The following is a 26,396-nucleotide window of genomic DNA, read 5'->3' as shown; positions in this document are numbered from 1 at the left end:
ACATCATTTTGTACATTTTTTTTTTCATCTCAATTGTAATCCCCGTGGGTTTCCTATCACCGAGTCACCCAATTAGCATGACCTTTTTCATCTTAACTATTAAAAATATAAGTATATATTATCTTGGATATGTTAAAAACATCTAGGAAATAGCAAAAATCATGACATTCTGGAAGGGAGATAAGAATTGCTCAAGAAGGTCAATCTAAAATTTGGTGCAGTGGACCCTGACGTTATGCCAATGTGTAACCAGCAGGTGGCGCTACAGGACTAGGAGAAGCATACATGGTCTGACTGGAGGAAGTAACGTTAAAGAGGATGAAACACTAAGCCAAAGAGATGAAAAACATTAAAAAGTAGAGATCCAGTGAAATTGATAAAAACCACGTCTTTTGAAGAGACAATGTAGGAAAAAATGGAAATAGGAAGGAAATATATGATGCTGATCAAAATTAAGACATGTTAGTTTAAAGTCACGATGTAAATTCAGGTAACTTAATTTTTATAAAATAGCTCAATCCATTTTATACCAAAATGACATAACATATTTTGGTTTATTTCAATGTGCTTGATTCTTTTAGTCTGGTATGTATTAAAATTCCTGCCTTAGACAAAATTTAGACACAGATTTTAATGTGAATCTTTTTGCTCCTTCACCTGATATACTAATTGTTTACAAGATATATAATTTTCTGCTTACGACCTGAAGTTCTTCATTTAAAATATAATACACATTATATATACATATGCAAGAAAATATTTGTTTACTCAGTTATGGTGTGAACAGTAAAATTCTACATCATTGATCATTTCACAGGAATATGTTAGTCTAGAAGTAATTTTTTTTATCCTGCTTTTTTTGTCTTTATCTTGAGACATTTTCCTCTTTAATCTAAATATACATTCTAAAGAGCATGGACTAGGTATACTAACTTTGTCTAAAATATGTGTAAATGCAAGTGAAATAGCCTTAAAATCAGAATAAAGAAGATAAAGTATTTCAAAGCAGCATTTTAAAGGAGATTTTGCCCTCCAAAGGGTCATTTACCCTGAATATTTGATGATAAAGTTCTTATAATTCTAAAACATGATTTACTTTCTTCAGAAAATTATTTTTTAAAAGGTAGGGTAATAGTAACCACAGCAAAGGAATGTGTACACTTAATACTTTTAAGTTTGACATGTGCTAGTAAATTCTTTTAAAATTCAGTGTTTTCAATAAAAAGATTTAGTCAATGAAAATTTTTCAAGCATATTACTATGTAGAAATGTTGTTTCAAGCACATTGTTATTCAAATTAGTACTCTATTCATATCTGTAATCATACAGAGATTAAGAGTGAAACTGACAATGGAGAAATCTTGACATCATTTTCCTGTTGAGCAACCAGAATACTGGCAGGTGACAAGAAGGTGCCCCAAGGACCGCCTTAACAAATTTCTGTAGTCTGGGTGCTTTTAACACAATAGAAATTTATTCCTTCACATTTCAAGAGGCTAGAAGTCCAAAATCAAGGTGTCATTAAGGTGATGACCCTTCAAACTCTTCCTTGCTTCATCCTAGCTTCCGTTGGTTACCTGCAGTCAATCTGTGATAGGACAGGAAGGGGCACCCCAGAACCTCCAAACCTGTTCTAAAAAGGTTCTGCCGTCTGAGGCATCAAGATAAAACATACTCTTGTGCACAAGACCATTAATGAAAAGGAACTTTAATAAATTAGTTGCAACAAAGAAAAGACAAAGAATATAGGTTCTACATCAGCCACCCAAAGTTACCCATCCCCTTGAGGTAAATTCCCAGCCAAACAGGGTTGGCCCAAAGCAGCGCCACTGAGGCCTGAAAGCCTGGCCCAAGTCTAAGGCACCTCCTGGTGGGAACCCATAGGACAGGCAGAAGGGGCCCAGGATGTCTGGGACAAAAGGAGCAAAATCTCGATTACATTGTCACTGATCACCTCCCCATGGGTCTCTCACCCACGTCTGTTTCAAGCAGCAAACACAGTTTCTCCACATGTCTCTACTCAGTGTGCCTCCTTCAGGCCTCCTGATTCTCCATACTGCTTCCTTCCTCTTCAGTCTCCTCTCCAGCCTCATTCTCTGCTCAGCTCCACCCTTCCATGGGTGGGGCAGGGAAGCTGGAACCTCCCCTTTTCCTGGGGACCCTCCCCCCACCTTATAAATCCGTGTGATCCTTGACTGTAGCTGCATCATTCTGGTCTCTGTGATCGCTTGGTCTGCTGCCCTCTGTAGGGCTCATACATATGAGATCCATAATTCAACTTGGTTATATATGTACAAAAATCCTATTTTAAAATAAGATCTTAATTATAAATACTAGAGGTTAAGGATGTTAACATAATCTTTTTGAGGGGGACACATCACAATCTTCAACAGAAGGTAATAGCTCATATTTGTCATCATTTCACCACTGCAGAGAAATTCCCCATAATGCTTCATTAACTTATCCGTGTTTATTGTTTTCCTGCTCTGTGTTAGGCACTGTACTGGGTGTTGGAGATGGGACAGACATAATGCCGGTGCTAGTGGGAGTAAAGTAGCACAGTACAATAGTATTATATGTAATATTGCACTAAACATTATATAATTACAACAGCATAGGGAATAGTGCATTGTGATACTTGTGTTAATGAATGACAATGTTTTTATTAGAACACACTAAGAGCCCAGCCCACTGATGAGAGATGTAAATTTATAGGAACTAGAGAAGGTAAACAAGACAACTCCAGTGACAACTTCCAGCTAGGAAGAAGGTATTTGTGTTTCTTGTTCCTGCCCCAGAGAGCAAGGTGGGAGAGAGACTTAAGACATCTTTAGCTCAGCACATTTCTAACAACAACCAATGCTGTGTGGGCTGGAATGGATCATAGAGAATGAGTGTGTAGGTAAGAATGTAGGACCTCGCGGTATCTTGGGGGTGCAGGGGCCAGAATCCCAGCTCTATCAAGCTGTCACAAGCCACTGCAGCATGAGTTTGAACTCCAGCCAGGGAGCTGACCCACATGGTGCAGCCGAAGACTCCTGTCTCCCCGCTGCTCCCCTCAGCAGTGTATTCAAATAGATCCACCTGTTCTGCTCCCCACTCTGTCTCTGGTGAATCCTCTCACCAACCCCCACCACCACCCCGCACCTCTGGCTTATGCCCCAGTTCTAGTATGCATAAATAAATAAAAATAAATCTTTTTTAAAAAAAGAATTTGGGACATAAAGTAGGGAAGTATTGTAGTGATGTGCTGTGTGTGTTTAAAAGGGGCTGGGGAGGGATGATGATTAATAGCATTGTCAGAGCTACTTAGAAAATGGCAAGACTTGTGCACCTTGGCTCTGGGGAGTTAGTGTGAGCAGGCTCCAGAGGAGGCTCCCAAAGAAGTCAGGAGATGAGGCATCTGGGAGCAAGTATGGGAGGAAGCTAAGGGAAAGCCCTTATGTTGTTTCTGAATTGCCCATTGATGGCTACTTTGCACTGAGTGGGAGAGATCTGCAAACATCTTTCCATGCCTCCGTTTGCTTCTTTGTGATGACTTCTTATTTTAAATCCACGTAGGAGAAATGTAATAGTTTTTTGCTGTATGCTTTTTCATGTTAAGAACTATTAGAGTGTGTGTGAGTTAGGGCAGAGGGGTTAGTAGATCAAGGCAAGATAATGAAATGCAGCCTTCTAGAGATCATGGGGCATATCAAATACTGTGCTTTCTTTTTAAAGATTTATTTATGCATACAAGAGCTGGGGTGTAACAGAGGTGTAGGAGGGTGAGAGGCTTCACCAGAGACAGAGTGGGGAGCAGAACAGGCAGACTGACTGAAATACTCTGCTGAGGGGAGCAGCAGGCCACACAGGAGAGGTCTGCTGCGCCATGTGGGTCAGCTCCCTGGCTGGGGTTGGAACTGGTGCGTGGCTGCTGCCGGCTTCATGGTGCAGTGTCTTTAACTGCTGCACCAGCAGGGAGACCACTGAATACAGTGTTTTATATTTGTGATTCAAAACCCACGTTGGTAATGCAAAAACAAGAGACTCTTTTCCTTTCAGTAACCAACAGGAACTCTTTTGCCCTATCTTCTCTCACTCTCTTTTACTTTGTAAATTTCAGCTGCCCAAGGGGGCTCCAGCTGTACCCTGAGTTTCAGCTGTATTGGCCAAGGCCTAGGCAAGGACTCCTGAGTTGGGTACTTGCCGTCTGGTGATCTGTCATGGACCCCGTCTGTTGTAAAGTTCCATGTTAGATGTCAAGCACCCCGTAGCCCCGTGGTTTTAATTATGTTTCTGGCTTTGGGATCTGCTTGCTTAGGAGTGTCTTTGGCCGACTTCCTGCCATCTCCTTGTGTATTACTCTTTGTTTCACAGCCAAACCTCAGCTTTTCTGGAAGTCTTCAGTTTGCCTTAATCTTAGTAAGTGTCTGATAGAAGGGGAGAGAAAGTTCAGATCCTCCCCCCCTCAAAGTTGAAATTTGGAAATTGTACACTCTTTGGTCTGATGTGTTACATTGTATAGGGATTTTTTTTATGTGTAGTTCTTTTAACATGTGTTATTTTAAAATTCAGAAACAACTGTAGAACCTTATAAAACTTTCTTGATTTTTTATTAAATGTAAGTTATCTAAACCAAGACTCAGAAAATGTAATAAGGATTTTTATAGTTCTTAATATATTTTGTGTGTAACATTCTACTTATTTTTAAATTTTTAATTGCAGTATTTTAAACTATCAAGCAGATTGTATAAAATCTTCCTATCCTACAAAAGAATCCATAGTATAGCACAGAGGTTAAGTTGCGTCCAGGACTTTTGATTTTGTTAAATGGAGGTGCCATTTTCTGAGAAGGGGATCGAAGGAGCAGTTCAGGGAGACATCAGATGCTCACTTGATGTTCATATTATGAAGTGTGGAAGGAGGGAAACGTATGGCAGAAAGCCAGCTGGAAGGCTTTTATAGCAACTACAGCAAGCGATGAAGTCTTGGTTCATTTCCATCCACTCAAGACCAGCTCATATTAACTACGTGGTAGTCTGTCAGGCACTGTTCTAGGAATCCACATATATTAGCTCTTTCGATTCTTAGAACAGTCCTGTCTGGTAGGAACTATTGTTGCCAATTTATATACGAGGAATCTGGAGCAGAAACTGCCCCCAAGTAATAGAATTAGTAAATGTTTGGGCTGAGATGGAACCCTCACCAGTCTTATTACTGATTGCCTGTCTTGGTTCTTTTAGCCAACAATAGGAAACAGAGTGGAGGAGATGGAAAGTAGCTTAATTTGTCCACAAGTGGAGGTGGGCAGCAGGCCTGGGTCTGAAAGATGAGCATCCTGCTCTTGGCCTTTCTAACATGGGGTATTTACCCAGAGTGACAAGGGTGTAGAGGGGGAGTGGGGAAGACTTAGCATGTCTGTCCCGAGCACGCTGGCATCTGGGGGGAATCCAGGTTGGCGCCAGCTTGCTTTGCTGTCTATCTCTTGATGGTCAGCAGCTTCGATGCTGTCTTCTTAAGGGTGTTTCTCTGTCCCTTGGATTGTAAGAAAGCAAGATTGTTAAATCTAGAGGGTCTGGTGGGACGGGAAGAGAGACATGTCCTTTTATCACAGCATCATTCTTGCTTCACTTTGATAGTATATATCCCAAATCCACATTTGGGAGAATGGGCAATAAGGTCAAAGAAGAGAAGATGATTATCACTAGTGTAGGTAGTCTAGGGCAGATGAAATATACAAGTTTAAGTAATGTAGAAGGTGTGGTGAGTATTTTAGTTTAGTGCTACACCAGAGAAAGGGACTGAAAAGTTCAACTTAGATAGAGCCTGTGGCTTTCATTTCTAGACTTTTAGGAAATCTTTATATGAGGTGAGTGAAAGATAGGTTACTGGATCACAGCGACATTTTGAAGTAACTTGTTTTTCTTTCTTGGCTCTTGTTTCTTTAATGCCTTTTCCCTCCAAATCTCAGTGAATCCGGGCATGGAAATTTTCCTGCAGGTTGCAATAATGATTGAATTCCTTAGAGCTGAAAGAACTGGGGAGGCCTTGAAAAACTCACAGATTCTTAATCAGGGGCTCTGTAAACACTGAAGAGAACATGGATGAGCTTTTGGGGGGCATAACTTTTCTAAAATAAGACCAAATATTAGATTATGTGCATTTTCTAGACTAGAGTATTAGCTTCTTAAAGAACTCCGTGACCCCACCCATATTAATAGCAAAAGTTTTACTTCTGAAAAGTCTCACTCATCTCTTTAGAGACTGTGAAAAAAGACAATGATACATGCATACATGTATATGGTTTGTGCAGAGTTAGCAGTGTGTCTTTGTGAGGTGAAGATTCCTACTATGGCAAAAGAAGGCCATACTGGAGGGAGAGTGAAAGCCTAGAAACCCAGCGGTGTATGGTTTTCTATACAAGTGGCAAACAAGTTCAAATTGTTCACTAACTTTGAGTGTTGGTTCTGCTTTGCCTAAAGCTCTTCAATAAGGAGAGTCTCAGTCCTTCTCTGGCTCAAGGGACACAGCACCATCATGGACCTACCCTGCCTGCCAGGAACATGAGGCACTCAGCAGCAGGCCTCACACCACAGATTGGCTGTTCTGTTAATCACATTGATGTCATATAATTTCTTTGTAGACTATTGCATTACATTTCTTTCTTTTTTTTTTTTTTTTGAGATTTTTTTATTTATGCATTCAAGAACTGTGGTACAGGTCAGAGGTGTGAAGGGGTGAGAGGATTCCCAGAGATAGAGTGGGGAGCAAAACAGGCAGATTGAGGAAGTCCACTGCTGAGGGAGCAGCGGGCAGGTCGGGAGAGGTCTGTCGCGCCATGTGGGTCAACTCCCTGGCCAGGGATTGAACTCAGCTGCAGAGGCTGCTGAGAGCTTCAGAGTGCTGCGCTTTAACCTGTTGCATCACCAGGGAAGACCCAGAATATTGCATTTCTTGAAAGTGGACTGTAAAGCTTTTGTAAGTGTCATCTGGCATTAAATACTTTGAGTGGAGGAAACAAAAGAACTATAAGCTGTTTCTTGGAAAAGTTCAGATAATCAGCAGTCATACAGTTAGCTCCAGGCTTCTTTTTTTGTTTTGTATTATTTTCTTGGTTTTCATCATCCTTTTCAATCAAGCAAAAAATATGTATGTAATCGAAATGAGTAAACAATTAAAACTTAACCTATTTCTTTCGTAGATTGCTTTCTGAGTCTAAACAACTCAACATTTTAAGAAAAGCAAGATCTTATATTAAGCAGAAAAAATATGATGAAGCCGTAAGTATACAAGCCTTGTGTATATAAACAGCTGACCATCATTTCAGGTATAGAGAAGGATGGGGTGTGATGATGGGAAACAGTAGACAGGCCAGGCAGCTTTTCTTGACCTTCAAGAAAACTTCTTAAATTCTTAAGTAGCTGCTTTAGATACAGGCACCCTTGGTTTATTTCAGTTAATATTATAGTGAACGTTAGGTTAGCTTTGGAAATTTACAGTTGCCACTTTTATAATGAGTCTGTTCCAAGTTTCTATCACCCTTCTGCATAATATTTTAGAGTGTGGCATATTGCTCCTATTGTCTACACAGAGTCAGAAGCCACATGATGATTGTTGGAGATTTGACTCTTCCAAATACCTCCCCACTGTTTCTTTCATTAATTTTGTCTTTGTTAAATGGTCAGATAATTTTACAATAGAAAAGAATTCTATTTTCTGCTTCTGAAGTGTCTAACTCATCCCATGCATCTCTGATGCTTGTGTTGTGGTTTTAGCCACAGCTACCTGTCTACAGTTGTTCTTATTGTGGCAGCTGTGGTGTCCTCTGTGGGAAGAGACTATTACCAGATTAAATCCCTCTTTCTTAGTCAACAGAAAGTGGGCCTGTCTGTGACAAACATGCTGTATTCTGTAGGTTTGTTTGGCAAAGGAGATGCCAATCCATTATAAAACAAATGGTGACTGGTTAAATATCTTGCTGGAGGATAGAAACCAAAATTGAGTGTTTAAGTAATGATAAAAATAAGTAAATAAAATGGTAAGCTATGTTTACCTTCTAAAGTATTAAGCTGTTTTAATATTTTATAACTTATTTGGCTAATCTGATGTGATAAAGTAAAAATTTCCACGAGTGTGGGCATCTTCATATTTGGGACCTATATCAGAGAGGCTTCCCTGTCTTTCTTTCCTATATTCTCTGAAGATAATTTCCACAAAATGAATCATTTTAAAGCACATAGCATGAATAGTTGACTTTTTAAAAAATCGTTTGTATGCAGCAGCATGGATGAAGCTGGAAGGGATCAGGCTTAGTGAAATAAGTCAGAAAGAAAAGGAAAAATACCAGAGGATTTTACTCATAGCAGGAGTTTAAAGGACCGGTGGGGGGGGGGGGGGGAATAATAATGAATAGCAATGTACCAGAGACATTTTATGGGGGTGGTGTAGGGGATGGGGTCAAAAATAGGGGGGAGTGGGGGGAAAGTGCACTGACTATGGTGATGGCACACGGGCAGTTTGCTGATGGGAAGCCCGCGGGGATTACAGCTGAGATGGAAAAAGGCACAAAATGATATAAAAATAAGCTATTATATTATTAAAATATTTTTTAAATCATTTGTATTTAAAATGTTCTTTCTTATCAAAATCTATTGTATTCAGGAGTTCTTTGTACTTACAAGAAAATCTTGTAACAAAATCTATTCTTGACCCACCATGTACAGATACTCTAATTTTACTACTTTTGCTTCCTCTGAAACTTAGGTTTACTTGTTCTTACCATGTGGCAAGTTAACATTTTTTTTCCCCCTTAGGTCTCGCTTTGCAACGAGCTGATTCATCTTGCACTCAAAGGATTATCCTATTACCATACTTATGACCGATTCTTTTTGGGCATCAATGTTATTCTTGGTTTTGTGGGATGGACGTCATATGTGTCTCTGTTGATCATCAAGTTTCATTCTAACCTCACCAGATGTGCTAGTAAAGAAATTAAGGTATGTTCAAAAAACATAATGAGTCAGAGGATGGTGTAAAACCAATAGTCCTATAAATTAAAAGAGCTGTAAACATAGTTGTATAATTTAAATTCTCCTGTGGCATTGACTGTGATGGATTTCTGTTCTTTTTAATAATCATTTAGCATGTTGTAAGTATTTCATATCTTTCTAGTACAGGTGGTTTGAAAACTACAAAACAATACATTAAACTTTATCTGACATTGAAAATTGAGGGATTGCAATGTGCTAAAAATCAATTATTCAGAATATTTCTTTTTCACTAATTATGTGCTCCTAGCACTATTCTTAGCTTTTTTCAACTTTCTGGATTTTTTTATTTTTTCTTATAAAAGATTTATTTATGGTGCATACAAGAACTGGGATATAGGCCAGAGAATTGGGGGGGTGAGAGGATTCACCAGAGACAGAGTTGGGAGCAGAATAGGCAGATCTACTGAAATCCACTGCTGATGGGAGCAGGGGTGAGACAGGAGGTTGGCTGCTCCATGCAGGTCAGCTCCCTGGCTGGGGATTGAGCTAGTGCTGCAGTGGCTGACAGATAGCCTGATAGCCCTATGTCTTTAATCCCTGCACCCCCCAGGGAGGCCTCAGTTTTACATTTTACTTTTCTGTAATGGAAGAAGGAGTCGCAATGTTTATTCTTCTTTTTATAGTGTTTTAATGCATCTTAAATAATTTCTCCAACTAATTTTCATTAATTGAATCTATGTGAAATTGTCTTGAAAAAGAATAACTTCTTAGATGTTAACAGACAAAAACAACTGTGTTCGGTGATGGATAGAGCTAAGTATTCTGCTGGGTTCTTGGAATTTATTTTGCTGTTTTAAACTCATAATCGTACTTGGAAGAAGGTATTATAATTTCTCTTTACAAAAGAGGAAACTGACGAATAACATAACCACCTTGTCAAGTATAGGCCACTATACTACACTACAAAAGACAGCTTTAGTGTGTAACAACATTAATATATGTTAATGTGCTTGAGTATGATGCAAAGATTCATGTTTCAAATCAAGGAGAACTCACTTTAGTTAAAGTAATATAACAGGAAAAGATAAGTCTTGGTGGAAACTTCACAGACTATGAGAAGAAGATGGGAATTAAAGTAAAATGAGTAATATAAACAGCAGCAGAATTGGAAAAATGTATTATTATGCTGGGATAAGTAATACTTACTAAGCATCAGTATTCCAAGACTCTCCTGGGTATTTTACATGCTTTATTCAGTTCAACTTTACACTACTTTAAATTTGCTTAAGATTTTCATCAAATGGGTAGGGAAATTTAGACTCAAAGAGATATGTGTCTTCTTCAAAGACCCACCAGAATTAACTGACAGGACTAATGTTTTATAAAAGTTAAACTCATGTTCCTTTCTCACCATGGCCTTCAAAATAAATAGTTCAACTTGGGTAGAATTTGGGAGGTTTGTTGAAGGATCAAATGAGAGATAATATTGACAGTAGATTAAATCAAAGTAACCAATGGTGTCAAATGCTGAGTTTCACTTTTCGTGATAAGTTGGCTCTAATTAAACAACAGAAACAAAACCAATAGGCTATTATTAGTGTAAGAAGTTGGCTTGTAGGATTGTGGGGGCCAGTTAGGCAAGTCCTAACTCCATAGATTAGAGCATCAAGGATACATTGGTACTTGCAAGTAGGGTTCTTAGACTGTTAAGAACTGTTCTTCAAAATCTTTTGACTGCTTCAGTCAGGCCAGTCACGTTATTGGGATCCTGTCACCTACTTGAAGTCTACTGATTGTGGACTTTGATTACATCTACAAGACACTTTGGGAGCAGCACCTAGATTAGCCTAGTTGACACACTGGGACATGCCTGGGAATTGTGACTAAGCATCTGGGCATACAGTAACAGATCCTACAAGTGACACTGACTTGTAGAAAATGAAACCATAGAGAAAAGGATTTGATTCAGCTGACGTAAAAACTGAATGTGATAAATGTTGAAGGGACAAACTTTGAAGTCAGACTCAGATTTAATTCAACGATGGCATTCCATTTGTTTGTCAATTTGACTAAACCAGGTAGTTAGTTGAAAGCTATTGCCTCACCTGACAATGGAGGATACTGTTGCCAGCTCACTCCCCTCTGGCTCCCTCAGAGGCCCTCTCTAGCTAGCCATGGTGAGGACCTGACTTCTAAGAAGCCAAGCCCCTCACTCCTCATTCAGCACACGCTACTCTCCACACCACCTTTCCTTCTATTCCCTATCCCAGTCACGTTCTAAGATTTCACTTTGGCCTTAACCTCCTCTGTGACCCCTCCCAGCACCCCAACTACAAACAGTGTGTTCTAACAAATGTGCAGCTGCAGTCAACTGTCCTTCCTCCGGGCAGCTCGCATGCGCCCTTCACTTGAGCTTGGACTGCCAGCATTGCCTTCGTCCATAAGAACTGCTGAAATTGTGTCACTTCACTGCATTATAAACTCTTGATTAAAGGTCATCAGTGTCTTGATAAACAGAATCAAGGTCATACTTCTAATGATCTCAATCAGCGGTAATGGTCAGTTTTTACATCAGCTGAGTCAGATCTTTTCTCTAGGATTTCATTTCCTACAAGTCAGTGGCACTTGTAAGGTTTGTTACTGTCCGCTCAGACGCTTAGTCACAACTTCCAGGCATGTCCCAAGCACTGGAATTTCTGTCATGGACCTGTGCAGCATTGCTTCTGGCCCAGTGCTGGCCTGCACCGCCCATGGAAGCCATCGCTGGTGACTCCCACACAGGGACTCTCTTGGTTGGCAGGTGGGTGGGAGGAGCAGCAGCAACTGGATGAATCTCCTGTGACTGGGTGTTGAGGAGCCAGGTGTAGGCTGCGTGTCTGATTGGAGTTGGCGTAGAGGGAGGCTTGTTCCAAATGAAAATTAGGGCCCTCAGCTTGTTGTAGATTCTGTGGGCTGTTGTGACTAGTCAGAGCTCAATCAACACTTATAAATTGTTAGTAAGGAGAAATAAATTCAGAGTTCTGAACAAATTCCTGGCAAACAAACTAGGAAAATGGTCACTTTCATATTGAGAGTTGCCTTATTGTAAACACTGCAGGCTACCCAGCTTTTTCTTCAGTAACGTGCTTCTCCAGTGACAGCTTCTCTCAAATGCAGTTCTTAGATCAGTTGTCTGGTTGTAGAATCTGGAAAGGAATACATTGTCTTCATTTTATAAAGTATGAAAAGTCAATTAGCATGGATTTCAAAGTATTTAAATATATTTTTATTTTCATCTTTTCAGAAACCAAGCCACCTCCTGTCATGTATTTTTATAGCTATTGGCATGTCAGTAGTATTTTTCTTACTGATTCAATCTTGTCCCTGGACTTACTACATATACTGTTTGTTGCCAGTGCCGATATGGTATGCAGTGCTCAGAGAGTAAGTAAGCATCTCGCTGTCTTGTTTTTCACTTCATTGACAGTTAACTTTGTATTTAAAATGCAGATTTCTGTAGCATAAGTGATCAGAGAGTTACCATATGGTCAAATCTCTACACCTTCCTCATCTGTATCTGTTTTACCTTTTTTTGACTTCATCTTTACTGCCTGAGGCAGCATTGACCTTGTTCTTTTTTTTCTATATATATATATGTTTTCAAAGAACAATTTGGAATAAAGAAAGATAATCCTGATTATATTATGCCAGCATCACATACCATCTCACCTTATCTCCTCAGCTCAGATTCCAGTGTATCTTCTTTTTTTTTTTTCAAGTGTTTTTTGTTTTTGTTTTTTAAAGATTTATTATTTATGCATATAGAACTGGGGTACAAGCCAAAGGTAGAGGAGTGGTGCGAGGCTTCACCAGAGACAGAGTGGGGAGCAGAACAGGCAGATCAACGAGATACACTGCTGAGGGAGCAGCGGGCGGGTCAGGAGAGTCTGCAACACCATGTGGGTCACCTCTGGAGCCAGGGATTGAACTCACAGCTCTGGGGCCAGGAATTGAGGCGGCTGTGGCCAACTTGCAGTGCTCCGTCCTAACTCTTTGCACCACCAGGATGGGCCCACCAGTGTATCTTCTTATATCACAAAGAAGTCAGCATATTTTTGTCCCATGCAATTTTTTGTTCCTCTTTCCTAGCAGTTATGTGAATCAGGGTAAATGTAACTGCAATCAAATCTACTGTCGTAATATATATGTAAGGGATTATATATATATATATTCGCACCTGTTTTGTTCTACCTTTGTGTGCTTGCTCACAAGTTGGACCTAAGATGGATTGTTACCACAGTATAAAACACCACAGGTGGAGTTTAACATTTAGGAAAAAACTCTCCGAGACCTTGTGCTGGTTCAGGTTCATGGGCAGCTAGCATCCTGCCTCAGATCTTGATGCTGTCTCTGTTTGCACCAGTCATCTGGAGTTGAATCTCAGTTTTGGCTACCAAGAATCCTGTGAGAAAAAACTGGACAACAAAACAGGTTAGGAAATGAGAGCCTAGATTGAGGAGTCTTTTCATACTAGGCTGGCAAGTAGATCTTAACATAGACATTTGCATTCTAAGTTTTGCTAACTGCAGTTTTGACCACCTTTTCTGTTCTTTAGAAAGTATGAGGTATTAAAAAAGACACTGACAATTATACTGTTACTTCTCCATTGTAAAGGAATAAGGTTCCTACATATACATATTTAAATCAGATTTTTTTTTTCTGGAATTTATTCTGCTTTTGAAATTCTTAGGATGGAAGGTTTTTATCCTTACAGAAAATTCTACTATAGAACCTCTTTTTAATAACTAAAAGTTCTATTTATGAAGAACATATGTATTTAAATTTTAAGAGAAATTGGTATTTTTTTGATACGTTATATAGAAAATAAAATAGAAAAATTGATTCTTCAAAAACAATTATAAATGATTTTAAAAATTATCTCTTATTTCTATGTGCCTATTCATGGTTGAAAACAAAAGCAACATATCCACTTTTGACTGGTATGAGCTTTTTCATGGTTAACAGTTTTATTCTATTATATAACCATTGTTTTCCATCAGAAAAAGATCATAAACTAAATGATGTTAACCTTTTATAATTACCTACTGAAAATGCTAAAGTGTTATTTTTTTCCTGGTGATTAAATGGGAAAAGTAGCCAAGTATGTAATACATTTTTAATGGTTGTGAAGTCACATTTAATTACAATTAGTGACACTTTAAATTGGGTTTGGAAAGGTTATTTAGCTTGTGAAAAAGTGCAATTAAAACTCTCTCTTCCTAAATAAGGAAAACCCACCTTTATCTCATTAAGGCAACTGAGATTTTGATGTAACCTTGGTAAATTAATTTTCTTTTCAGTGTTTATTCATTTGGGTTAATGTTATTTTATGTGATACTGAATCTGTACTTAATTGTATGTACCTATATTTAAATAAGATCAAACAAGATTCATGTATTATCATTAATGTTTATAAAAAAGCTAGCAAACTTTTGTGTTTATTATCAAGTGAATTCAGAAATTACATTTTTTCCTAAGATATTTCTGGATTTCAACAAAATATTTATTTACAGTTATTGAACATATTTGTTAAGAGGTTATTGTAGTTCTTGAACAATATATGAATTGAATCCTGATTTTTTTTTTTACTACATATATCTTAATTTTTAAATTCAGTGTGATCTTTTAATAAATAATCCTGCTAAACAGGTTTCCGGTTATTCAAGACCTTTTCTCATCACTAACCTGTCCACTGAGTCATTGTGTCGGGTATCTGCTGCTCTTCACTCTGGGAATTGAAGTATTAGTAAGTCATTTACCACATCCCACTTTCAGATCTTCTTTATGTGTATTTAATTCCTTAAGTGACCTCATTCTTCATTTCTTCTTTGAAATGCATTGCTAGGTTCTCAGTTTTTTCTACCGCTACATGCTTACAGCTGGACTTATTGCAATCGCTGGTTGGCCATTTTTCACTGAGCTGTGGACTCGAGCAAAGGTATGAGGACACATTTTGACACTGGATTAGTAGCTACTTTGTTTTGATATGTGCTCAAAGTGGGGAATTGTTCATTTTGAAAGAAAGGCTAGGATGTATCCTTACATCAAGGGTCTGCTTTTTGCTGGAGGTGATGTTGCTGTAAAGTTTCAGTGTTTCATGTGGACTTTCCTATCACAACGGAACTGCTGGGTTTGGAACTGCTGGGTTTGAAATGCTCCAGACACAGAGGGAGCAGAGGTGCTGAATCCTCCTGTGAAGTACTTCCTGGTTCCCTAGAGGAAACTACCTTGAGCCTCTAAATAATGGAGCAGCCAAGGAACTGCCCAGTTAGCACAGGGCCCAAAGGCCCCCAGTGAGCTCTGGCCGCAGGTGTTACCTGAGCTGACCTGAGTCACCTCCTCGCTCTCTTTTTTCCCCTGGAGAAGTTTATGTTCATGGTACTTTATGTTTAAATATATTTACTTCTAGGCTGAGTGTTGCAATGTGCTTCTCCAGACTACTCTTCATATTTCCATTTTGGATACTTTTTGATGGAAGGAAGAGAATATTGTGATATCTGCTTTGTAGCCCATGAGAAGTTATAACATTCCCCAATTAATGTGATTATTGACCTTTTTACCTTAATCTAATTATAATATATTTTTGCTTATTTCCCTGTGGGGCTCAGTTATTTGATGATTACAGGCCAACTTGTAATAGATGTGATTGACATCTGATGTAACATTCACTGGATGAAACGCTTGCTTTGAAATATCAGACCCAGGTTTATATCCTGGCTATTTCAGTTACTACCATGGATCTATTTCCTCATCTGAAATATTGTGAATAATGTAACCTACCTCTTGAGGTTATTGTGAGAATTGAATGAAATAACTCTCATACCTAATATAGTAGCTACTGAATCACCTCCTTGGCAAAACGTGGCTGTATTACTACTTAAAGTAAACAAATGTCTTGTATTTTCCTTTTAATTTCACAGACAATAGTCTGTGACATACTTTTTAAAAAAATACTTATTTATTTATGCATATAAGAACTGGGGTACAGACCAGAGGTGCAGGGGCAGTGAGAAGATTCACCAGAGAAAGAGTGGGGAGCAGAACAGGCAGATCGACGAAGTCCACGGCTGAGGGGAGCAGCGGGCGGGTCAGGAGAGGTCTGCTGCACCTGGTGGATTACCTCTGAGGCGGGGGCTCAAACCTGGGCTGCAGAGGCTGTGGACAGCTTCCTAGAGCTGTGCTCTAACCCGTTGTGCCACAAGGGAGGGCCCCTAGTCTGTAAAATACGGAAGGCAGTTTTCTGTGTGATATTTATCTAATGATAATTGTTTTCTTTTTAGAGCACCTCGCTGACTTGGAGTTTCTTCTCCATGCTCCTGGCAGCGTTCCCGCTGATGCCTGTTGTAGGTCGAAAGCCAGATATCTTTCTAGTGTACGAACAGCATTTCAACTTATTTTCAGTGCAGATATTTTTCTCATTCATCATCATGAAATATGAATCTGATCTTGGTTTTGAGTTTTGGATCACGTGAACAATCTAGAAGCTAGAGAGTCAGCTTCACACCAGCTTCATCATTTTGGTCTGGCTTGGAGAGGCATAAAAGCTCCCTGGAGATATTTCTGTGCTTTCACAAAAAAAAAAAAAAAAAAAAAAGAAATTGTGCCAATTAATGGTAACTTAAAATGCCCAAAAAAAGTGACTAGATTTTATGTATTAGAGAAATCAAAAAATGTTTCATATGGAAAAAAATTTCTGTTGCCAAACATAAAGGTTTAAAAGTCATTGATACAATCCCTATTCTTGTCCACACATTACATATCTTAGAAGAATGCAATTCTCTGCTGTTCTTACCCGAATGTGACGATCTCCATGAGAAAAAGTGCTGTGTACTTTGACAGCTTTCCCATGCTGAATGGCTTCAACACTAGAAAATTCCTTAGAACTTACCTGAATTTGGCATGCTGCTGTTATATTTGTCTTTAGTGTATCCCAAATAAATCTGGAAAATAATTGGTTCCCTTTGCTTTTAACTTTATTTTTAAATTATTGTTAAGTAAACTGTGTATGTGCACACACTAACTAAATGATCAGTATTTCATTTTAACATCCCCTCTCGAATTTTCTAATCATGAAGCATATTTGTTACATTTTTCCTTTGACTGTTGTATAAACAGTTTATCATCTTAGATAATCTTTAATAGATCAGGGTATATATTTTTTAACTGATGAAAGGCTGTCGTATTTTTTAAGTTAAGTGTTAATTCTGAAGTATGTGCTATTTATAAAGTAACATAATTTTTGTCATTTCTGTGAGAATGCCAATACAGAATAGAAGATCAGAAATTATTCTAGTTAGTCAATTTAATAGCAGAGCTCAAAATAATTTTGTTGTTTTCTATGACCATATTGTAAGCTATTCTTTATTAGTTACTAAGTAAAAACTTTTTGATTTGTCATAAACTACAATGGTATGTGCGAAGATGAATTCAAATCTCATTATTTCTCTCTTCTCACTGTTATGTGAGTTCTATTGTCCCTATAAAGCCTATTTTTCTCTTTCCATCAGCTTCTGCTTATCTGTCCTGTTCAAGCAGCATTGACAGCATTAAGAGAATTTTTGTTAAAAGAAAAAAATTCTGTACATTGGCTCCATAGAAATTTGCAAGTCACAAGATGAATTCTAGAAGTAAATTTGTTTCTGGAAGAAAGCATGAGAAATCTAATTTGTATTTTTAAAATTATGTTGTTTTCTATATTTCTTAATTTAGATCCTCCAGTGATTTAAGTTTGAATCAGTTTCCTAATAACTACTTGCAGATTCTTTATTTAGATTTTTTGTTTCATGGAGAAGTTTCTATTCTCCATTTGATCTCTCATATCACCTCCCTTTTTAAGAAGTTACAAAGGTATATATATGAGGCATTTAAGGGTAAAAGTATAGAAGAAAGCAAATATAGGTGTAACAGCTCTAATATTTGTTAACTCCAGTTCTTTAAAGTGAAAATATATTTGCCAAAGTGTTAAAATGTGTTAAAAGTGTCAACTTTTTAGGAGAAGTGGCAAATATAGACACAACGAATCAATGGCAATGATATATGGCTGTTTTTCTTGTTTTAATAGTAATCCATGGTGAATAGATAACTACTAATTTTCCTTTCTGATTTTCAGAATGTAAGAAGAATCAAAACAGAAATATGCGAGCATTTTCCTGAGAACCTGTTCCCTTCCCTATAGCCCTGCCTTTTCCCGTGTTTATTTCTCTTAAACCAACTCCTGTTCTCTTGGTTGTTATGTTACTGAGTTCCAGATTTGGTCCTCAGTATAATTTTGGTTGTCCTGTGTTACTCACATAAAATCTCAGGAGTAGATAACCGAATAATGACTACACCGTTTCTTTGATATCTGTTTCTTTTAGCTCAGGACCCATATTATAATATACCTCCTGTTCTTGACAGAAGTCCAGTTTGCTGTATCTGCACTGTACAAATGTCTCAGTTCCTACTGCCTTTGTGACCACTGCCTCACTGCCTCAAGGCCTCACTGCCTTGAGCCAGGAACAGTTGAGGAGAGCCCCAGCTGTGATGAAAGGAGCACTTTGTCCTGCCAGGAATAAGTGTGGTTATAAATGCATATTCTTCTAGTACGAGCAAATGTTCTTAGTCAAGCATGGATGTTGTGGATACATGAATGTTGGACTACCACCACATAGAGGCTATTTTTGCTTAGCTAGCTGTCATATTTTTTGTAAATGCATTCAAGTCAGGCTAAGAATGACAGTAGTGTCCGTGAGTGTTTTAAAAATCAAGCTGTAGACATCAGGTTGTGATGAAAGTTGTGCGAAAAGGCTAATAATCCCGTCATTCCAGGATCTTTATTTCAAGAATTTTATTCCCATTACACCTGTGTATCCATGATGCTGTTTCATCTTGGTTAAACCAAATGGATGGGAGGGTTGCTATTAGAGTAAAATGTCTCGTGGGTCGAGATGATATGTTTTCACTGACTAAGAAAACTTGAAATTGTGAATTGTGTTTTAAAACAGGATGGGTGCAGGCTTGTTGGTTCTGCTGCTGGCCCTGTTTGTTGTAGCATCACTGGTAAAAAGAACAGATAGCTTGGTGAGTGGACAGCTACTGTTGCATCTGGTACAGGTCAGTTATCATTTGCTATACTGTGTTACATTAACAATATACAAAATTGTGTCGTATGCATTTATATTTGTTCTTAAGATGCCATAGTACCTCCCAGCTGAAAGCAGTGTTTTCTACTTAAGATACTACATGGAAATTCACTCTTTTCTAAAAGATAGGAAATAACCAAAAGGTTAATAGGAGGTAGCTCAGCGATGCCCAGAGGGCAGCGTCACGGAGATGTGATCTGGATTGCCTCAGAAAGTGGACCTGGACAAGGTCTCCTCTGGACTGAGAGTTTGTATTGCCCTCGTTTGGGTTAGAAAATGGTAATTTTCTCTGCAGTAAAAGCAGCCTGTGCATATGTTTGTCTGAAGACAGGCCAGATTTTATACAACATCTTAGGAGAAAAGAAACTTCCCGCTGGTTGGTGGCTTCAGTGTGTGCAAACATTATGAACTTGATGTTTCAAAATAGTCATTTCCCAGTCACACTGTATGTTGATATGTGATTTTAAGTAATATAATTCAGTGTACTTGTTTTTAATCTATAGAGATAATACTTAATAGCTTGTGAGAATTCAAGATTGTCTAATGTAAAAATACAGCTTTTTCATAGGTAAGAGTAGAAACCACTTGTTTTCTTTACAATTCAAAAAAATTTAAAATAGATCTAGCACAGTAACCAAAAAATAACTTAACACGTCTTCTCCAAAAATCTCCTCAGAGCAGAACTGGAACAAGAAAGTATTTCTAAGAACACTCAAATAAAAATATGCAATACTTAAAAGAGATGTTTATTCATTCCTAGAGAACATGTAAAAGAAGAAATACTTTTTTCTGTTTTTTCTTTCCATATATGACTGGCTTAAAACATTTTTAAGAACTTTGCTAAATGTCCTCCTGAGTATACGGTAAATCTACTTTGAAATCCCTCTTTGCACTAACTATTCGTTTGCATTGATTTCCTCTGCTGTGGAGTATATTTTTCATTGATGTCTTCCCACATTTTAATGGCTCTGACATGTCTTACAGTGTACAGAATCCTAGGAGTGTGCCATAGCTTTATTGGACGCATTTTTTTCCCCTTTTAATTCACTGAAAATGTAAGAGTAAGTGAAATATATCTCTAGGATTTGATCGATGAGATTGCTAATCTGAGCTCTAAGGGGGTTCACAGATATAGTTTAGCTCATTTCTTTAAAATAGCTATTATTCTACTAGTTCAGGGTTTGGCAAACATTTTTACTAAAAAACCAGACTAATTTTTTTAGTCTTGTGGGTCACGTGGAATCTGTTGAAAATGTCTAGTTGAACTCTTACAGTCAGAGGGAGCGATAAACAGCTTGCAGATGAGTGGGAAACACTCTGTTCCAGTCAAACAGTATTTTTCAGAACAGGTCACCTGTCCACAGGCCCTCGTTTCCCAGCTCCACAGTGGTTTTTCTGTATCCCTGAAGAATATTGTATCCTTGTGTTTCAGCACCAGTTGAATATTCAGATCACAAATTCGTGTGGGATGATTAAATAGATGACTGTGGTCAAGGGCAGAGATGAAAGACACAAAACCACAGGCACGAAACTGTACAGTTCACCCACCCTCTGCATTTGCCTGCGTTAAAAAACCTTCAAGATTAGTAATGACTATTTCTAAGAGGAAGTTGTGTTCATGACTGCCAGCTTACTCCAGAAAGTGTGAAGTGCCTCATTTCACGTTTATAAGGGAGGATCTGTGCTGAGAGCAAGTGTTTTATCTCAGCCATGGCCGCAGGAGTTGAGCTGATTGAATTTCAGTGGCATTTTGGCCAGATTCCAGTTGATCGAGCACTTTCCTATGTGTTCTTTCTGACATATAAATTAGTCCCCATCAGCTTCTCTTTTCTTCATGTGCTCTGTGTTTGTTTCAGATACTGAGCACAGTGTTCTCCATGTACGTTGTGTCCAGCACCCAAAACAGTCTCCTCAAGAAACAAGGACTGCCTTTTCTGAATCAGATCATTAGCTGGTCAATATTAGGTAAGGTGTTAAGCAAACAAATGAGATACCTTTGTATCAGGTGATTTCTTAAAATAGTCCATTTACAATCTATGTGGTTATTATTGAAAGACATAATTTTATTGCAGGAAAATAATACCAGCTATTATTTCTGTCCCCTGCTGGGATCTGCAAAGAAAATTAGAACTTTGCTGTGCATGCACATGTTAATAAGAATTACTTAATAGAATTGTTTATCACTTGATAATAAAACTGTATATGCACAGTGATAAAAAAGTAATCCAAAGAGGTTTTGTGAAGAGATTCCTAATGCTGAAATTCATGTCAATTCATAAATTCTTATTTTGATTGTTTCATTTTCTGGACACCTTGTGCAGCGTTTAAGTTAAAGTTACTCTTGGACAGGTACGTGTGTGTTTATCTGTGTAACCTCCCCTCAGCTATGTAAGTTTCACGTCATTGTGGGCATCTTGCAAGCCTTCACTTTTAAATTCCCTCCATAGCAGAGTTACTGTTGATGTTCATTCTGCATGTACAGTAGTCATTAATGCTCCTTCATTTTAAAGATTTGTTTTCAATTTGTATGATGTCCTGGCACTGTTCTGGTCCCTGAGAGTAATCGATCCCTGGTCCCTGGAGCCTCCGTTCTGCAGGGATAGTGTGGAGTGGGGCACCGATATTCTAGTGAGGTGACACTCGATGGGAGCCTCTCTCAGTTCATGTGTTAGTTTTCAAATCCACACACCAGCCAAAAATGAAGAGTGGGGACTCCAACACTAAAGGTACTCTTGCTGTCATCAGCACACCTCTGTGGAGACGCGCTCACACACAGCACGCCCTCACGCACAGTGGACAGTGCCTGGCAGGTAATAAATAGAATTCCATGTCCATATCTTACTTAGCAGCCCAGCTCTTGTACCACAAGCCTCAGTGTAGCCTGGCTCAACTCCTTAGTTTTCTTAGCTCTGGAAGGACAAACCACAATGAAGAAGAGAAACAAAGAAGACAGAATTTTGTATGCAGCCTTATATCTCATTGTATACATCCAAAGCTTCTAAAAAGATAAAAACTTTAAAAATACACTTAGGCAGAATTACAAGAAATTTTGAGTGCTCGTCCTTTATCTGTGTCTAGAGAGTGTATCTACTTAAGCACCTTAATCAATATTTTTCTCTCTTCTACCGTTGTCGTGTTAGTTTTTCGATCAGCTTAGTAATGCCCTTTACAGTATTTTTCCTTTCTTTGTTTCTCATGACATTGACATTTTCAAAAACTGTAGTCTGCTCCAACCCTCCCTCCCCCATAGACTGTTGCAGTTTGTACTGTCTGATGTTTCCTTCTCATCAAGTTGACGCCAGGCGTTGTGGGCCAACTACTGCAGAAGGGATGTGCGCCCGTTTTCGCTTCGCGTTGGGTGCCCTGATGCTCTCTGCCCCGCACTGGTGATGTTCACTTCCAGCTCCCTATCAGGGTCGTTTCACTGTACCTTTACACCGCATATTTACTGGTTTCCCACCACTTGCAACTCATCCGCGCGCTAAGATTACCGGATATTCTTCTCGTCACTTTTCTTCGCAGATACCACATCCATTCTTGGGATGTTGGGCACATTTCCTCTCCAAAGCAGAGGCTGGGGTGGGGACACAGGTGCTCCCCCCCTCTCCCCGCCCCTCATTTCTTCTGCCCTTCTCCACTTTTTATCTGGTGGGGGTGAAGGGGAGGGCAAGTTTACCCCATTTATTAAGATTGTGCCTGAGAGCTCGCAGGAAGAGTTACCAAAAATCGATTTCTAAATGCCTGATTAAGAGAAGACCTGCTGAATCTTCAATAGTATTTTTATCACACTTTTTATTTGCAGTAGAAAATAACATTTAGGATTTAACCGAACCGTGAGTGAGGCTGCTATAAATAAGCAAACTGAGCGAAATGTCGTTAAACCAGTGAAATGTAATTTTAATGGAGAATGTGAAGTTTCAAATTGCTTACTGTGCCTTGTATTTTCTTACAAGACAGTGTCTTGTTTTAAAGTCACGCAGACAAGAAACGCCGCGAGTGGAGGTAGATGTTCAGTGCTTCTAACCCCTGCGCAGTGGCTGCAGTGTGACACAGCCCTCTGTTTTATTACAGCCTCTTCCTTCATCCTGCCTCTGCTGAGCTCTGCGCTTCTCTTCGAGCGATTATTCAGCATCCTTCTCTCCTCGATGGCGACCTACCTGCTACTCAGCACAGGGTAGAGACGGTGTTTCCCTTTCAATTTTTAGTAGCAAGTTTTAAATAATGTATTGACAGCCCCTCTGACTTTAACCTCTTAAAATGAGAAGTGTGTAAATCTTGAGGAAGAAATTATCAGTGTATGCTGCCTTTTAATAATGCTAGATGCCAATCTGCATTCTTTAGTTTTCTTTTTACTAAGATTTTCATAGTATCATCTGTTAGCTTTGTTTTTCTGTTGATTTCCTTCATATCACTACTGGTGATTATAATTAAAGTATTTTAAATAATCAGCTTAGTAGTTATAAAAGATAACAAAACCTATTATCATAAGTTCATTTAAGAAAAAGTAAAATTTTACATCTAAATACAGAATGCTGATGATGAGTATGATCTCATTAATGAATGTATTAAGAAATATATTTTTCAACATCAGAAAGTATATTTACATTTGTGAAGCAGTTTAATTAGGTTATGCTTGAAATGACACTGTCTTATAATTTCAGTTAATGATAATTTTCAGTGTTAAGTCAGTTTTGCAAAACATCGTCTATGTGTTACTGTACTATGTCACTATTTTGAAATGCCTGGCGGGTGCACTTGGAAATTAGTGAATAGTCGAAGTTACAGGATATTTAAAAGAAATGCAGATTTATTACTTTACAGAAATACAGTAATAGTAACCCTAACTTCTAACAATGCATCCTGATCTAATGAATAAAGATTCGTTTTTTTTAAAGATTTATTTATTTATTCATATAGAGCTGGGGTACAGGCCAGAGATGCGGAGGGTCAGAGGATTCACCAGAGACAGAGTGGGGAGCAGAACAGGCAGATCAACGAAGTACACTGCTGAGGGGAGCAGCAGGCGGGTCAGGAGAGGTCTGATCTCCTCCTGGGCAGGCACTCATGCTGAAGTGGCTTAAGTTTCTTAGTGCTGCGCTTTAACCCGCTGCACCACCAGGGAGGGACCTAAAGATTCATTTTTAATCAGCATTCATTTTTATGCTAATGTACACTTGAAAATAGTTATTTTATGTTGTTAAATCTTTCCCCCTGAAATTTTATTTGTACTATCCCTTTGCTTAGGAAACTATAAAACAAAGCTAAATGTCTTTTTAGCATGTTCAGTTTGCAGAAACCAAGCTACCAGACCCTAATTTAGTAAGGTTTTATCATATACACTGTGAGCTGTGATGACATTTTATTGATACTTTATTTTAGTAATTCATATATGCAGGCTTGATATAAGATATTGATAGTCTAAGGTCCCAAAGGAAGATTGTATCAGATTTATTCACCTCCTTTTCACAAAAGAAAGTAATCATAGTTTATAGTTGTTGAAAGAAGGTAAATCTGCAGCACTATTTGTAGAACTATTTATGTTCTTATATGTTAGGAAAGAATAATTGGATATGTAAGTGCAAATGTTTTGTTTGTTTTTTTGTTTTTTAAAGATTTATTTATGCATACAGAACTGGGGTACAGGCCAGAGATGCGGAGGGTGAGAGGATTCACCAGGGACAGAGTGGAGAGCAGAACAGGCAGATGGACGAAGTACACTGCTGAGGGGAGCAGCAGGCGGGTCAGGAGAGTTCTGCCGCGCCATGTGGTCACCTCCGGGGCAGGCGGGAATCGAACTCATGCAGAAGTGGCTTTAGCTTCTTAGTGCTGTGCTTTAACCCGCTGCGCCACCAGGGAGGGCCAAGTGCAAATGTTTTAATCGTCATGATCCTCTTTTGCTCAGAGTATACACCTTCTTGATTCAGTTAACCAAGAATTATTCTTTCACATGTCCAGTGTCCTGAGCACTGGACAAATACAGAGGCCAGTTAGTCCACTTCAGGTATATAGTAGAGTTGTAACTTGCTATAAAATAAGGATGTTGTTTTCCAATTATAAAATGAAGCCATTTATTGTGAGTTAAGTTGTAACTTGTTTGATATAAAAAATGACTAGAGAAAGAGTTTAAGTAGGGAGCTGAATCAATATAATCAATGATTCATGTGGAAGTTGAACTAAATTTTAAAGAATGATATTCTAAATCTTCATTTGTTTTCAGTTTTTTTTAATCCTTGTGAAATTAGCATAATCACATTTGGGGTAGCAGAAATAGAGAAAAATCATCATTCACCCTCCTTCTCTTGTTCTAGTATATTTCTTTCCAGTCTTCCCTCCTACTTGTCTTTTTATCATCGTAGTAATCATAGTCCTTGTAATATTATATATATTTTTTCCTACTCACCATTATTATAAAATAAGTCATTTTTCCCAAGTGACTTACAAGCTTTCTAACTTGCCTTTTAATAGATATTTGATATCTATTTTTAAACTTTTGCCTTAAGGACAGGACCAGTTTACAGTATCACCAACAATCTTTGGGGGAATCCTCTTTCATCAGAAAATATTCTTCCTTTTCCATTATACTCTTGTCATCGTTTTTTAAAAATATGAGTAAATATGATATCTCCTTCCCATTTGTATACCATTATTTTCATTTCTACAGCAGTTATCAATAAGGTCAAACATATTCGTAGATTCGTGTGCTCTTTTTTTCTTCTTGAGATGGTACACTCATTTAAAAAACATTGGGACATTTTCTCTGTATATTAATAATATGCAAGGCACATCTTTTTTTACCATTTTCTTAATATAATCTTTGTTTTGTGGATATCTGTAATTTACTTATGAATGAATTTTAAAGATACCTACCATTCTAAAGATACAATGATCTCAAGATTTGATAAATTTCAAAAAGATGATAGTGGAGTTGATATTGAATTGTTTCTTATCTCTCTTCTCCTGGTAAGTTTCAGAAGTGTAAATTTTGTGATGTTATGACTTAGAAATGTTAAAAAGATTGCTTTAGTTTTGAGAAGTGCCTCTCAGTATAAATTTGCATTTATGTTTGTTTTTGAATTTCTTGCACTCTTCCCCCATTTAGGCATGAAGCTCTCTTCCCTCTAGTGTTGTCATGTTTAATGTTTGTCTGGATACACATGGAACATGAAACCCTACAACAATCTGGTGTCTCCTGTAAACAGAAGGTAGTTTGTCAGTCACTGTTACATTTATTTTTTAGCATGTTCAGTTTGCAGAAACCAAGCTA

General features: G+C 38.2%; 1 protein-coding gene across 1 annotated transcript in view; it reads left to right on the top strand.

Annotated features, from left to right (window-relative positions):
* The window catches only part of PIGN (phosphatidylinositol glycan anchor biosynthesis, class N), an 80,320-nt gene that overhangs the window by 26,555 nt on the left and 27,369 nt on the right, over positions 1 to 26,396 (top strand). The window contains exons 14-23 of the mRNA XM_004683948.2: positions 7,184 to 7,262; positions 8,796 to 8,978; positions 12,256 to 12,395; positions 14,661 to 14,757; positions 14,857 to 14,949; positions 16,292 to 16,383; positions 18,995 to 19,103; positions 20,989 to 21,097; positions 23,204 to 23,306; positions 26,232 to 26,334. Coding sequence (XP_004684005.1) covers positions 7,184 to 7,262; positions 8,796 to 8,978; positions 12,256 to 12,395; positions 14,661 to 14,757; positions 14,857 to 14,949; positions 16,292 to 16,383; positions 18,995 to 19,103; positions 20,989 to 21,097; positions 23,204 to 23,306; positions 26,232 to 26,334 — 1,108 coding nt within the window. The remainder of the gene's footprint in view (positions 1 to 7,183; positions 7,263 to 8,795; positions 8,979 to 12,255; positions 12,396 to 14,660; positions 14,758 to 14,856; positions 14,950 to 16,291; positions 16,384 to 18,994; positions 19,104 to 20,988; positions 21,098 to 23,203; positions 23,307 to 26,231; positions 26,335 to 26,396) is intronic.

The sequence above is a fragment of the Condylura cristata genome, unplaced genomic scaffold (assembly GCF_000260355.1).
Source record: "Condylura cristata isolate star-nosed mole 26May11 unplaced genomic scaffold, ConCri1.0 scaffold00016, whole genome shotgun sequence".
NCBI lineage: Eukaryota > Metazoa > Chordata > Mammalia > Eulipotyphla > Talpidae > Condylura > Condylura cristata.
This window is presented reverse-complemented; position numbering and strand designations above follow the sequence as displayed.